At 32.2% G+C, this 15,699-nt stretch overlaps 1 protein-coding gene across 1 annotated transcript; it reads left to right on the top strand.

Annotated features, from left to right (window-relative positions):
* Positions 1–1,150: 1,150 nt before the first annotated feature.
* Positions 1,151–3,067, top strand: LOC136208131 (heavy metal-associated isoprenylated plant protein 3-like). Its single transcript, XM_065998950.1, has 6 exons — positions 1,151–1,330; positions 1,723–1,870; positions 1,935–2,155; positions 2,236–2,314; positions 2,397–2,600; positions 2,898–3,067. The coding sequence occupies exons 1-6, from the start codon at positions 1,151–1,153 to the stop codon at positions 3,065–3,067; spliced, it is 1,002 nt and encodes a 333-aa protein (XP_065855022.1).
* The last annotated feature ends 12,632 nt before the right edge of the window (positions 3,068–15,699 follow it).

Genomic DNA, 15,699 nt, shown 5'->3' with positions numbered 1-15,699 from the left:
TTAGTTGTGATTCTTATTTACAAACTACATCCTTTATGTGACACAAATTCTAAAACCAAATCCCATTGTAGGTATAATTTGAACAAATTCTACTCTTTACTTTCTTTTCTTGTTTCCATTTTGTGTTTATTAATCAACATGAGTATATATTATTTTTTTTCGAGATAGCCTGGACGACTTACATTTTGTAAAGTTATGGTATAATACATCAGTTGCTTTCTGAATTTGTTCAAAAACCTTTATTATCTCCGACACTTACATGGTGTCTTATTAGGCTCATGAACTTACTTAAACTGTAATGATTAAGTCTCTAAATCTTATAAAAACGCCATAAAGGTGTAAAAAATAGAAAGTTAATTTGTTTTAAAGATATAGAATTACGAATCAGACCTTTATTTTTTAAGTTTTGACTTTATTTTTATAGATTTAAACAAATTGAAATGAATATCACTTTAAACAAGTTCATAGGCTAATGAATCACTATAGGCGAGTTTAGAAGACCAATATTTCATTTTAAACAAATCTAGGTGGCCAATAGGTTAATTTAAGCAGGTTGAGGGAGTTAACAAAACATTTTATAAGTTTAGGGGGCCAATCAACATTTTGAGATAAGTTCAGAAGCTATTAATGTATTTTAACCATTATAAAACAATTAATTGAATTTTAATAGGTTAGAATGGAATACAATTTTGAAACTGAAAAATTTGGACAGTTATAATGTAATAAATTTTGGAATGCATTTTTCTTAAAAATGGGAAGATGTATATTTGACTATATTTAATCAATTTTGAAAATTCAATGAAATTAAATTTAATCGGTTATAAGGTAAATAAATTTGAAACTGAAAATTCAATGAAATTGACTGTTACGATTGAAAAGATTGATTTTTCAGCTATAAAAGACAAACAAAGGATGTCTAACCCAATCCATAAAAGTCTCTCTTTTAAAGTAAAAAAGCAAACCTAAAGAGAAAAGTAGGTAATCAAACATCCCTTATTTCAAAGTTAATTTTGTTCAATTAGTTGAATTTTCAGTCATTACAAACCATTTTATATTAAATCTTTAGGCCATCCATCTCACCCATTTGAAGTGCTTGACAAACACCGAACGAAGATCAATCTAAATGTGGAAACATCTCAAAAGTGCGGCCATGGTGATGGAGGACCTCCAAGATTATCTAATGATTAAAGCTATGTATGCGAAGAGCAAACTAGCTTTTCGAAAGTGTTCCGACGACATAGATATAGCGATCGAGTTTGTTGAGTTGTCTGAGTTAATTTCAAATAAATGTTACATGATTTCACATTTTTTAGATCGGTATATGTGGTTGGTAAAATTTTTATTTTTTCAAATTGACCAATATCGATTTCAAAATGAAAATTTTTAAAAATTAAATAATCATATTTTTTATTTTTCAAAATTATCATTTTTGAAGTTTTGTTTCTCTAAACATTAACTTTCTCCCTCATTAAAAAAACTTCAAATCAAAAAAATTGAAAAATTAAAATTGATTAAAACATTATTTTTTTAGGTGGATAAATTTGGAAAAATTAAAAGTTTGGCTGAATTAAGTGTAATTGAAATCAAAATTAAAATTACTCTACCAATGTTTTTAACACTGTAAATCTTTAGTCGATGGTTTTGGCTTTGAATCACACTTTACTGATTCGAATATTCATTAAGAGTTTCTCTCTGATCTAATTTTGTTTTTCTTATGAGCAGACAGAAGGTGAAGGAGATAAAGCGGCTGCCGCCACTGCGGACGGCGGCGAAAAAAAGGATGAACGGAAGCCTGTTTCTGTTTACAAAGTCGACATGCATTGTGAAGGCTGTTGTAAGAAAATTAGAAGAGCGGTGAAGCATTTAGAAGGTGAGAATTGAATAGGATTGATTGATTTGGATTGCCAATTGAAATTTGTGATTTGTTGTTGAAGGTGTGGAGTCGGCGAAAACGGATCGTCAATCGAACAAATTGACAGTGACCGGGGAGGTTGACCCTGAGAAAGTGAAAGCGAGGCTGGAAAAGAAAATGAAGAAGGAAGTACAGATTGTATCTCCGCAGCCGAAGAAAGACGCCCGCGGTGGTGGTGAGAAGAAAGCGGATGAGAAAACCGCCGAGAAGAAACCCGAGGTGAAGAAACCACCACCTGAAGAGGTATAAGAATAAAATAATTAATTTAAATTCGTTTCTGATTACAGTGATTAACTAGTTTGGATTTAATTAATCAGAGGCAGATTACGGTAGTTTTGAAAATCAAAACTCATTGTGATGATTGCATTACCAAAATGAAGAAGATCATCAGAAAAATCAAAGGTAGATAAATTTTCAGAATATTTTAATCTCTGCGATTATACAAATATTTTTTCAAATTATAACTGACGTTACCGATTAACAGGAGTTGAGAGTGTGGCAGTCGACGACAGAAAGGATCTGGTAACGGTGAAGGGGACAATGGAAGTTAAGGACCTCGTGCCTTACCTGTCGGAGAAGTTCCGGACGTCGGTTGAGGTCGTTCAGCAGAAGACAGACGAGGCAAAGAAAGAAGTCGGCGGCGGCGGCGACGGCGACGGAGGAGGAGGCGAGAAAAAGACCGATGCTGAGAAAGTAGACGGAGAAGGCGAGAAAAAGAATGATGCTTAGAAAGTGGACGGAGGAGGCGAGGAAAAGAAGGATGACAATAAAGAAGGCTTTGGCTCCAAAGCCGGCGAGAAAAAGAGCCATGGTAAGAAAGATGAAGCCGGAGCTGGAGAAAAAAAGAATGATGATAAGAAAGATGAAGCCGGAGCAGGAGAGAAAAAGAATGATGATGAGAAAGGTGGTGAAAGAGGAGAAGAAGCAAAGGTGAAGAACAAAAAAGCTCATGCTCCTGCTCTAGATCCAGCGACGGCGACAGGGACGGCAGCTAGTGGTGACGGTGGTGCTATGGCGGAGGTAACAAATAAAATGGACTATTATCCGGCATATGTTCCGACTAATTGGCTGGACGGGATATTTTCTCAGAGCTACACTGTTGACCCACAACATCTACAATACGGTTATGGGTATAACCCGGTAAATCAAGATTAGCAGCCAAAAGAGTAATGATATGTAATAGGGCTAAAAGAGTAATGATAATTACTGTGAATTTTTATCATTAGTAATGATAATTAAGAATTGGTGTCCTTGATACAGTACATTGGCTGTCTTTTAGCAGTACCAAAACAAACAAGAAGAAAATTTTGAGTTTGGTAAATACACAGCTACTTGTAGTTAAGTTAGTCTTAGAGATCTCCACGAGTTTGAATCCAGGCATGAATATTTCATCCTAAACTAAAACATCTTAAATTATCAATTAGGCTCTACGTAAAAATCATCCAATTATCTTCCTATTCTAAAATCAGTAAATGTGACTATTTGATAAAGACTATAATAATCTTAGTATTGGTTCAAAATAGATTTGGAGAAAAGTGTCTAAAACTGTTCAACCGAACCGAATCAATTGATGATTTTTGCATAGAATGATGACTGAATTGATGATTTTTGCTTAGTTGAAGATTTTAATAGTTTAAGGTTCTAATTGATCTAAAAGCTTTTGGACCCGTTTGGTTTAGCCGTTAACTAATAGTTGTTTGATGTTGATATTAACTATTTATTATTAGTTGTTTAATTATTTAAAATGTCAAATATAGACATGTTTTAAATTAATCAACAAATAAATTATAAAATAAAAAATGCATTACACAAATTAATAAAAATAATAAAAATAATAAAATAAATTATTGAACATGATAAAACCTTGTCCTTTCGGTAATTATGCTATATAAATAAAAATAATGTTAAAGAAGAAACATATTTTGTGGAAATAAAAAGGATAATTTTGTCAATAATAAATGACTATAAACAACTATTTATAAAAAGCTCCAAAATGTTACAAGTTTCCAGAAAAAAGGTTAAACGTTGCGGTTATATAAACCCAACCGAATGCTATATTTCCTGTGATTTGGAGTGAAACGCTAAACGATTCTCCGAAAAGCTGAAATAAACATACTCTTACTTTAGAGAGCCAAACAGATATTATATCTTGAATTTATATCTATGTAGCAAACTTTTGGATTTTAAATTCCGTTTGTTTGTACAGTAGATTTTTTTGGTTTTTTTATGCTTACTAAAATCTTAGATTAGTGGGAAAAAAATACAATGAATGTGAGGAAATATTGTACTATTTTAGTCTTTAAATCTTGCTATATTTCTTTTTACCTTTTAAAAGTAGTCATTGTGACTTTTTATTTTTCGATTGTAATTAAATACAAAAAAAATTTATTTTTCAAAACAAGATTTTTTCTTATTCAATATTTTTCAACAAACGAATGGATAACAAATAAACGGGGTGTTAGTTTAACAGATGGTATATATATATATATATATATATATATATATATATATATATATATATATATATATATATATTGATTTTGGTCCAAATTAGTATTATATCAAATTTACTCTTTACTAACAGTCTAGATTAAAAAAAATGCAGACACTTAACTACCATTTTAGATTTTTCAAATTATTATTTTTTATATTTTTCTCTTTAAACAATCATTTCCTAACTAAATAACACTTAAATGACGTCAAAATCCAAAGTTCTAAAATTAAAATCGTTTAAAATATCATTTTCACCAAGTTTATAATAGAGGATTAACTATTATTGGAGTGCATATATTGATCAACGGTAAACAATGTAATTATGTAATATAGTGCAAAGTTCAAAAATCACAATGTTCATCTTTAAAGTTCAGAGGTCATAATGAAAACAAGTAAAAAGTTAAAAGATCATGGGTGTAAATTACCTAAAAATATCGAAGAATTTTTATTCTGAGTATTAAAACAAAATTATTTGGAATATTGACAAAATTTACCCCAAGATTAAAAATATATATTTTATTCTTATTGTATAAAATAGCTCAATTTTTCATGGTAATTTTTTTCAACTCATTTTCACGTCACATCACATCACCTCACGTTATGTCACGTTACGTCACGTTACGTCACGTCACGTCACGTCACGTCACGTCACGTCACGTCACGTCACGTTGCGTTGCGTTGCGTTGCGTTACGTTACGTTACTTTACTTAAAAATACAAATTTACATTAATTATGTCCAACTTTACATAAATTATCTTTAAAGATGTGAGATTGATATAAAGTTCAAAAATTTTACATGAAAGTAACATTTTTTGCGAAACTAGTGATTTTGATTTTGTAACATAGTAACTTTACGTAAATTGAGCTTACGTCACGTCACGTTACATTAATTATGTCCAACTTTACATTACATTACGTCACGTCACGTCACGTCATGTCACGTGACGTTACGTCACGTTACGTCACGTTACGTTATAGTGATGTTTTAGTTTAGTGATGTTTTAGTTCAGTGATGTTTTAGTTCAGTGATGTTTCAGTTTGGTGATGTTTTAGTTCAGTAATATTTTAGTTCAGTAATGTTTCAGTTCAGTAATATTTTTATTTGGTAATGTTTCAGTTCAGTGATGTTTTAGTTCAGTAATATTTCAGTTGAGTAAGGTTTCAGTTTAGTAATATTTCAGTTCAGTGATGTTTCAATTCAGTGATGTTTCGGTTCAGTGATGTTTTAGTTCAGTGATGTTTCAGTTCAATGATGTTTCAGTTCAGTGATATTTCGGTTCAGTGATGTTTTGGTTCAATGATATTTAGTTTAGTAATATTTCAGTCTAGTGATGTTACAATTCAGTAATGTTTCAGTTTAGTAGTATTTCAGTTCAGTGATGTTTCAGTTCAGTAATGTTTCAGTTCAGTAATATTTCAGTTGAGTGATGTTTCAGTTAAGTAATGTTTCAGTTCAGTAATGTTTCTGTTCAGTAATGTTTTAGTTGAGTCATGTTTCAGTTCAGTGATGTTTCAGTTCAGTAATGTTTCAGTTTAGTGTAATGTTTGAGTTTAGTAACGTTTCGGTCCAGTAATGTTTGAGTTTTACAATTTTTAAGTTCAATAATGTTTCAGTTCAGTGATGTTTCAGGTCAATGATGTTTCTATTGAGTGGTCTGTTCAGTTATATTTCAATTTAGTGATGTTTTAGTTCAATAATTTTTCAGTTCGCTAATGTTTCAGTTTAGTAATATTTCAATTTAGTAATGTTTCAGTTCAGTAATATTTCAGTTTAGTAATGTTTCAGTTTTGTAATATTGCAATTCAGTGATGTTTCAATTCAGTGACGTTTAAATTCAGTAATGTTTCACTTCAGTAATATTTCAGTTCAGTGATGTTTCAGTTCAGAGATGTTTTAGTTTAGTAATATTTCAGTTCAATGATGTTTTAGTTCAATAATATTTTAGTTTAGTAATGTTTCAATTCAGTGATGTTTCAGTTCAGTAATGTTTCAGTTGAGTAAGGTTTCTCTTTAGTAATATTTCAATTCAATGATGTTTTAGTTAAGTGATGTTTTAGTTAAGTGATGTTTCAGTTGAGTGATGTTTTAGTTCAGTGATGTTTCAGTACAGTGATGTTTCAGTTCAGTGATGTTTCAGTTCAGTAATGTTTGAGTTTAGTGTAATGTTTGAGTTTAGTAATGTTTCAGGCCAGTAATGTTCGAGTTTAGTAATCTTTAAGTTCAGTAATGTTTCAGTTTAGTGATGTTTTAGTTCAGTAATATTTTAGTTCATTTATGTTTTAGTTCAGTGATGTTTCTATTAAGTGATGTTTCAGTTTAGTAATATTTCAGTTCAATGATGTTTTAGTTGAATAACATTTCAGTTCGCTATTGTTTCAATTTAGTAATGTTCCAATTCAGTAATGTTTCAGTTCGGTAATGTTTCAGTTAAGTAATGTTTTAGTTTAGTAATATTTAAGTTCAATGATGTTTCAGTTTAGTGATGTTTCAGTTCAGTAATATTTCACTTCAGTAATATTTCAGTTCAGTGATGTTTCAGTTCAGTAATATTTCAATTCAGTGATGTTTTTGTTGAGTAGTATTTTAGTTCAGTGATGTTTTAGTTCAATAATATTTCAGTTTAGTAATGTTTCAATTCAGCAATATTTCAGTTCAGTGATGTTTCATTTCTGTAATGTTTCAGTTGAGTAATGTTTCAGGTTAGTAATATTTCAGTTCAGTGATGTTTCAGTTCAGTGATGTTTCAGTTAACGATGATTCAGTTCAGTGATGTTTGAGTTCAGTAATGTTTGAGTTCAGTAATGTTTCAGTTTAGTAATATTTCAGTTTAGTGATGTTTTAGTTCAGTAATGTTTCAGTTCAGTAATGTTTCAGTTGAGTGATGTTTCAGTTGAGTGATGTTTCAGTTGAGTGATGTTCCAGTTGAGTGATGTTTCACTTTAGTAATGTTTCAGTTCAGTAATGTTTCAGTTTAGTAATGTTTCGGTTGGGTGATGTTTCAGTTTAGTAATGTCAGTTCAGTAATGTTTCAATTTAGTAATGTTTGAGTTCAGTAATATTTCAGTTCAGTGATGTTTCAGTTCAATAATGTTTCAGTTTAGTAATCTTTGATTTCAGTAATGTTTTAGTTTAATGATGTTTTAGTTTAATAATATTTCTGTTCCGTGATGTTTTAGTCTAGTGATGTTTCAGTTTACTGATGTTTCAGTTCAGTAATGTTTCAGTTGAGTGATGTTTGAGTTCAGTTATGTTTGTGTTTGGTAATATTTCAGTTCAGTAATATTTGAGTTTATAGTAACGTTTCAGTTCAGTAATGTTTCAATTTAGTAATCTTTGAGTCCGGTAATGTTTCAGTTTAGTGATGTTTCAGTTCAGTAATATTTCAGTTCAGTGATGTTTTAGTTCAGTAATATTTCAGTTCAGTAATATTTCAGTACAATAATGTTTCAGTTCAGTAATGTTTCAGTTTAGTAATCTTTTAGTTCAGTAATGTTTCAATTAGTGATGTTTCAGTTCAGTAATATTTCAGTTCAGTGATGTTTCAGTTTAGTGATGTTCTAGTTTAGTAATGTTTCAATTCAGTAATATTTGAGTTCAATAATGTTTCAGTTTAGTGATGTTTCAATTTAGTAATGTTTCAGTTTATTAATCTCTGAGTTCAATAATGTTTCAATTTAGTGATGTTTCAGTTCAGTGATGTTTCAGTTTAGTGAAGTTTCAGTTCAGTAATATTTCAGTTCAATGATGTTTTAGTTCAGTAATATTTCAGTTTAGTAATTTTCAGTTCAGTAATATAATGTTTAAAAGAAATATGAACAAACATTATAATAACTAAAAAAATAAAGATTATAATACATATAAATTTTATTTTCCTAAATACCCCTAAAATTTACCGCTAGGAGCAATTTTTTCTATAATGTCTAAAATAGTGCAATTTTGCCCCTAACCTTGGCAGCGAAGAGTAATTTCACCCCTAACATTGATAAATTTTTAAATTGAGCTTACAATCCTAAAGATTTATAAAGTGAGCTTCTATTTATTATGTTACGTTATGTTAGGGATTGTAAGCTAAATGATTTTTTGTAAATAAATGAAAGCTTAAAGAAATAAAAAAAACCCTAAGGATTTACAAATTGAGCTTACATTTCTAAGGATTTATAAATTGAGCTTACAGTCCTAGAGATTTAGAAATTGAGCTTACAATCCTAAAGATTTATAAATTAAGCTTACATTAAGTTACTTTACAACTTAGTTATGTTACGTTAAGTTCCGCTAAGTTGTATTATGTTAAGTTTGGTTAAATTACATTATGTTACATTACGATAAGTTGTATTATGTTAAGTCCAGTGTTGTTTTAGTTCAGTAATATTTCAGTTTAGTAATGTTTCAGTTCAATGATGTTTCAGTTCAGTGATGTTTCAGTTCAGTGATGTTTTAGTTCAGTAAAATTAGTTGAGTAATGGTTCAGTTCAGTGATGTTTCAGTTCAGTGGTGTTTTAGTTCAGTAAAATTAGTTGAGTAATGTTTCAGTTCAGTGATGTTTCAGTTTAGTGATGTTTCAGTTTAGTGGTGTTTCAGTTCAGTAATATTTTAGCTAAGTAATGTTTCACTTCAGTGATGTTTCAGTTTAATGATGTTTAAGTTCACTAATATTTCAGTTCAGTGATGTTGCAAGTTAGTGATGTTTTAGTTCTGTGATGTTCTAGTTCAGTGATGTTTCAGTTCAGTAATGTTTCAGTTTAGTATTGTTTCAGTTCAGCAATGTTTTAGTTGAGTAATGTTTTAGTTCAGCGATGTTTCTGTTCATTGTTGTTTCAGTTCGGTAATGTTTAAGTTCAGTAATATTTCGGTTTCCTAATGTTTCTCTTCAATAATATTTCAGTTCAGTGATGTTTCAGTTTAGTGATGTTTCAGTTTAGTGATATTTTAGTTCAGTGATATTTTAGTTTAGTGATGTTTCAGTTCAGTATTGTTTTAGTTCATTAATGTTTCAATTGAGTAATGTTTCAGTTCATTGATGTTTCAGTTTAGTGATATTTCAGTTTAGTGTTGTTTGATGTTTTTGTTCGGTAATGTTTCAATTCAGTAATGTTTCGGTTCAATAATGTTTCAGTTTAGTGATGTTTCAGTTTAATGATATTTCAGTTCAGTAATGTTTCAGTTTAGTGATATTTTAGTTAAGTGATGTTTGAGTTCGGTAATGTTTCAGTTTAGTGATATTTCGGTTCAGTAAAGTTTGGTTATGTTACATTATATTACGTTACAATAAGTTATACTAAATTAGGTTACGTTATGTTAAGTTGCGCTAGTTTACGTTACTTTATGTTATGTTACGTTACGTTACACTAAGTTGAAAGCTTAAAGAAATGTAAAAAAAACTAAAGATTTACAAATTGACCTTACAATCTTAAGGATTTTCAGTTTAGTGATGTTTCAGTTCAGTAATATTTCAGTTTCGTAAATTATTTCTAAAGATGTGATTTTGATTTTGTAACTTAATAACTTTACATAAATTGAGCTTATATTATTATGTTACGTTACGTTACGTCATGTCAAGTTATGTTACCTTATGTTACGTTACGTTATGTTATGTTAGATTACTTATGTTACGCTACGTCACATTACGTTACGTCATATTACATCATATCGAGTTACGTTACGTCACGTCACGTCACGTCACGTCACGTCACGTCACGTCACGTCACGTCACGTTACGTTACGTTACGTTACGTCACATCACGTTATGTCACCTTACATTATGTTACATTACGTTATGTCACGTCACGTCACGTTACGTTATATTATGTTACTATTAGCATGAACTTTTTCGACCTTCGTGATGGAATTATGGTTATCTTTGCTCAGCATGTTGCAGGTGGGCCCCACGTCTCGTCGTATGGGATCACGGTTTGGAACACGATAAGAAAAGCTAGAAACGGCTCCTTGTCTGAGTAGTCTAAAAATGTAGAAAAACTGAACAAAGAAAACATCATTTTTTATATTATTATTATTATTAGTTTTTAGTTTACGTAATTCCATTACACTTATTATTACTTAGTTTTAAGTTAAAAAAGAAAATCAATAAAAGACAAAAGTATGGAAGAAAGAGAGGAGGAGACTTGAAAAGAAAAAAGGCAGAGACAAGAGATGAAAGTAATAAATAGGTGGGACAACACCATTAATTAGAAGACCAAAATCTCAAAAAAAAAGGTAAGAGATAGGGATGTGGAAAGAAGGGGTATGATTTGTGAAGATAATAAACAAAAAAAAATAGAAAAAATTAAAAGAGGGGTTGGACTAAATAAAAGAAAATAGATGTAAGACTTAAAGGGACATATCTAGAGGAGAAAAAAACGAAAAAGGATGAGAGAGTCCGAGAAAGAAAAAAATGAGCTGATGAAGAAAAATAAAATAAGAGAAAGATGTAGAGTGCTAATGTTAGGAGAAGAAATTAGAAAAAGAAAAGAAAAAAGAGTTGAATGAAAAATAAGAAGATAGAAAAATGGAGATATCCTCTTTATAAATAATATTGTATTTGATTGTCATAAATAATGTTGTACATTTCCAATGTCAAGCTTTTCATGTTCCCAATTAATAAGCATTTATTAAGAGAAATATATTTAATGCATATAACATTGATTAGACGGATACAAAATTACTCAAAAAAAGACATCTTCTTATGCAAAATAAAAACATCCGAAGAAAAAAAATTATTTCTTGAAAGTTGGTTATATCTTGAGGAAAGAGAAAACGTTTTTAAAGCACAATATTCTAAGTTACAACTGACATGTCAGCAGGTAAAACCTTTTTAATATTAAATTTCAATTTAAATTATGGACCATTAGATCTTGATCCAATGGATATTAATCGCTCACCACCCATGGAGATAATTTAGTGCTCACCATTAAAACCAACCATATATATATATATATATATATATATATATATAGTTAGAAATTATTTTTAATTACAAGTAAAAAATTTAAGAAAATTTCTGTAGAAAAAGATTAAATTAACGTAGAGATTTCCTTTAAGAAAATATACTGACTAAAAAATTAGGGAAAGGTACGTGAAAAAAAGGTTTATGGTTTGCCTAATTTGAAAACCAAAGACATGTGGTATGTTTTATTTACAAAATAAAGGATTATAAATTACTTTTAAAAAATATTATAAATTAGATTATTAAGTTCTGATTATAATCAATAATATTTTTACCTTAAAAAATTATCCTTACATATTGATAAAACACATTCTCACAAAACACAGCTCCCTAAATCGAGACCATAAATCATATGGTGACATTTCACGTTTTTAACTAATTTGACAGTTTATGAACTAAATTGATATTTAAATTCATTTCACACCGCCGCAATTCAATTTTTGGTATATGTTTTGTCAATATGTAAATGCAATTTTTTTAAAAAATAGAAATGCTATTGATTGTCATCAGAACTTAACGTGTAATTTTAAATACTTTGTTTTGTAAAAAAACATATGGTAAATTACACTCATGGACACTGACCTTTACCCATTTAATATTGTGGCCACTGAACTTCAATTCTTAACGGTATGCCTATTGAACTTTACACTTTTTAATACCGGTGGCCACTCAATGCCTCAAAACGACCGCTGACGGTCTGAAAATAAAAAAATCGAAGAGTTAATGATATTCTAAGGAACTTTAATTCTTGAAAATTTTAGTTTTGAAGTTATTTAGGTGTTGTTTATTAGGAGAAATAGTGAATTTTTAGAGAGAGAAAGCTCCAAAAAGGTGATTTTTGAAAATAAAAAATGTGGTTTCATGGTAAATATCATTGTGAACTGTAAGTCGTTGTTTTTCTATCACGAGCTGACGTGGGCAGGGGGTCAACAAGTCAACATGGTCTTGGTGTATTTATACATTTGAGTAAGGGTTAGTTGGGTAATTTCACAATCTTGTAAGCCTGTGTTATAAAGGCTCTAGGTTGGGGATTAGTTTACGATATAACAAAGTCATTTGTATACACTGGGAATATACCGATTTGGGAAAGCAAAGCTTCTAGAGCTAGGGATTGGGAAACACGAGAGTTTCTTGAGAGGAAACGGTTTCTAAATCTTGTTGCAATCTCCATTGATTAGTGAAGTTGCTGGATGTAGGCATTTAAGCCGAACCAGGGTAAATTCTGTGTGTATTCTTTTGATTGTTGCTTCAAGATCCAATCTGTGATCTTTGGAGTTCATTGTCTGTGTGGTTGAGTAATCGTTCGAAGTATTGTACTGTTCACAATTGGTATCAGAGCTAATCAAGACAGATCAATGGGTTTCACAAGGATCAAGATCGAGCGTTTCAACGGCAAGGGTGATTTCGCGCTATGGAGACAGAGGATGAAAGCAATCTTGGTCCAGATGAAGGTTGCGAAGGCTCTGAAGGGTGAGAAGGAACTTCCAGCGACAATGACGAAGGAGGAGAAAGAAGATCTTCTCGAATTGGCTTACAGTACGATCGTCCTGTATCTCGGCGACAAGGTGCTTAGAGAAGTCTCAAAGGAAACCACAACTGCTGGATTTTGGCTCAAGCTTGAACAGTTGTACATGACGAAGACACTCACCAATCGAGTTTATCTAAAGGGAAGACTTTTCGGCTTCAAGATGAATGAGGACAAGCCAGTCGAAGATTATCTTGATGACTTCTCAAAAATCATAATTGATCTAGAGAACATCGAGGTAAAGATTGAAGACGAAGATCAGGCCATAATGATCTTGAATTCCTTACCCCCTTCTTTCAGTCACTTCGTTGAAACAATGAAGTATGCAAGAGAAACACTAAGCCTGGAAGAATTTCTTATGGCTCTAAAGTCAAAGCAGATTGAGGCCAGCACCAACACTGAAGCTGCGGAAGGATTACTTGTTCGTGGAAGGTCTGAGAAAAAGGACTCTCACAAGCCAAAGAACAAGAACGGAAAAAGGTCCAAGACTCCATCCTCAAGCAATAAAGAAGGCAAAGTCTATAAGTGTTTCCACTGCCATAAAGAAGGACATTTCAGAAAAAATTGTCCTGAGAGGAAGAAGAGTCAAGGCCAACCTAAAGATCAAGGTGAAGCCGCCGTGGTAGAAGAAGGTTATGATAGCGCTGAAGTACTCACTGTCTCTGATAAAGATCCAAACACCGACTAGATCCTGGACAGCGGGTGTACGTTCCATATGACTCCCAACAGGACGTGGTTTGATGAATTTCAAGAAGAATGTGGGAGGGTTCTTCTAGGCAACAATAAGTTGTGCAAGGTTTTGGGTCAAGGCTCTATCAGGCTGAAGATGTTCGATGGCCAAGAACGGATTATGTTCGGTGTGAGGTATGTGCCAGAACTGAAAAGAAATTTAATTTCATTGGGCACACTTGATAAACAAGGATACAATTATAGAGCCAAAAGGGGTATCATAAGAATAGCTAGAGGATCCTTAGTTGTTATGAAAGGTACCATGAGTAATGGCATGTACACTCTCTTAGGTAGTACTGTGTTAGTCTCTGCAGCAAATCTCACCGAGTCTAAAATAGATAGAACCACACTTTGGCACCTTAGACTAGGTCAAGTGAGTGAAGTAGGTTTACATGAGCTTAGGAAGCAAGGCTGTTTTGGTAAAGACCACATAGGAAAAATAGATTTCTGTGAGAACTGTGTCTTAGGGAAATCTAATAAAGTCAAGTTTCCTAAATCAGCAACCCATAGAACACAGGATATTCTAGAATACATTCACTCTGACCTATGGGGACCAACAAGAACCAAGTCTCATGGTGGGAGGATCTATTTTATGACTCTCATCGATGATTACTCTAGAAGAGTATGGGTTTATATTCTGGCTCACAAGAATGAAGCCTTGCAAACCTTTAAGGATTGGAAAGTGCTTGTGGAAAATCAAACAGGAAAGAAAGTCAAAAGGTTGAGAACCGACAATGGCTTGGAATTTCTTGACAAAGATTTCATCACTTTGTGCAAGAAGTCGGGTATATCCAAGCACCACACCGTTCCTGGAACCCCACAGCAGAATGGCCTAGCAAAGAGGTATAATAGGACTATCCTATAGAGAGTTAGGTGTATGTTGATCCAATCTAGTCTCCCTAAGTCTTTCTGGGCTGAAGCAGTGCAAACTTCGTGTTACTTAATCAATAGGTGCCCATCATCTGCTATAGATTTTAAAACACCTATGCAGATATGGTCAGATCACCCGGAGGATTATGAAAAACTTAGAGTGTTTGGTTGCTCGGCTTTTGCACACGTTAGATAGGAAAAACTAGAACCTCGAGCTCTAAGATGTGTTTTTATAGGCTATCCTATAGGAGTTAAGGGTTATAAGTTGTGGTGTCTAGAACCTGGTTATAAGAAATCCATAGTGAGTAGAAATGTAGTGTTCAATGAGATGGATTTCCCTTATCAGAAAAAACAAGAGAAGACTCAGTTAGAACCAAGAATTCCTGAACCCATTCAAAACTCTGAAAGCATTAAGAGTGAGGTGGAGCTTGAGGAGAATAGTGAAAACACTCATCGAGGAGAACAAGAAGTGAGTGATAGTAACTCTACCGAATCCAGTCAAAGTTATAGACTTGTTAGAGTCCGTGAAAGGAGAGTCCCTAGGGCCCCAGTTAGATATGGTTTTGAGGACCTTGTAGCCTATGCCTTTAGTGTTGCCAAGGAAGTACAAGAATCTGAACCTATAACCTATAGGGAAGCTGTGAACTCGTCTGACAAGGAACAATGGCTGGATGCAATGAAGGATGAAATAAAATCCCTTGATAAAAATGAAACTTGGCTTTTGGTGGATAAACCTCTTGATAAGAAGTTGGTCGGATCAAGGTGGGTGTATAAAAGGAAAGAAGGGATACCCGGTGTGGAGAAACCTAGGTTCAAAGCTAGGTTAGTTGCCAAAGGGTTCACACAACAGGAAGGTATAGATTTTAATGAAATATATTCACCGGTTGTTAAACACAGGTCTATTAGGATTATTCTTTCCCTTGTAGCCCGTTTTGACCTAGAGTTAGAACAGTTAGATGTTAAAACAGCTTTTCTTCATGGAAACCTAGATGAGGTCATATATATGCAACAACCAGAGGGATCTGAAATAGGAGATAAAGATCGGCGGGTATGTTTGCTTAAGAAGTCTCTATATGGTCTGAAACAATCCCCTAGACATTGGTACATGAAGTTCGATGAGTTTATGTTAAGTCAGAACTTTCATAGGTCTAGTTATGATTGGTGTGTGTATAGTAAAAACCTTAGTGATGGCTCTAAGATTTATCTTCTGTTATATGTTGATGACATGC

Source organism: Euphorbia lathyris, chromosome 10, assembly GCF_963576675.1.
Source record: "Euphorbia lathyris chromosome 10, ddEupLath1.1, whole genome shotgun sequence".
Lineage (NCBI taxonomy): Eukaryota > Viridiplantae > Streptophyta > Magnoliopsida > Malpighiales > Euphorbiaceae > Euphorbia > Euphorbia lathyris.
The sequence above is the reverse complement of the archived record's forward strand: the minus strand, read 5'-3'. Positions and strand labels throughout refer to the sequence as shown.

What these genes read in the sequence shown, in the direction of transcription:
- LOC136208131 (XM_065998950.1), top strand. Translation starts at nt 1,151, where the DNA reads ATGGTGATGGAGGACCTCCAAGATTATCTAATGATTAAAGCTATGTAT. An exon ending in TAGATCGGTATATGTGGTTG is followed by an intron (nt 1,331 to 1,722) that starts GTAAAATTTTTA and finishes TCTTATGAGCAG; the next exon opens with ACAGAAGGTGAAGGAGATAA. An exon ending in CGAGAAAAAGACCGATGCTG is followed by an intron (nt 2,601 to 2,897) that starts AGAAAGTAGACG and finishes CGGCGACAGGGA; the next exon opens with CGGCAGCTAGTGGTGACGGT.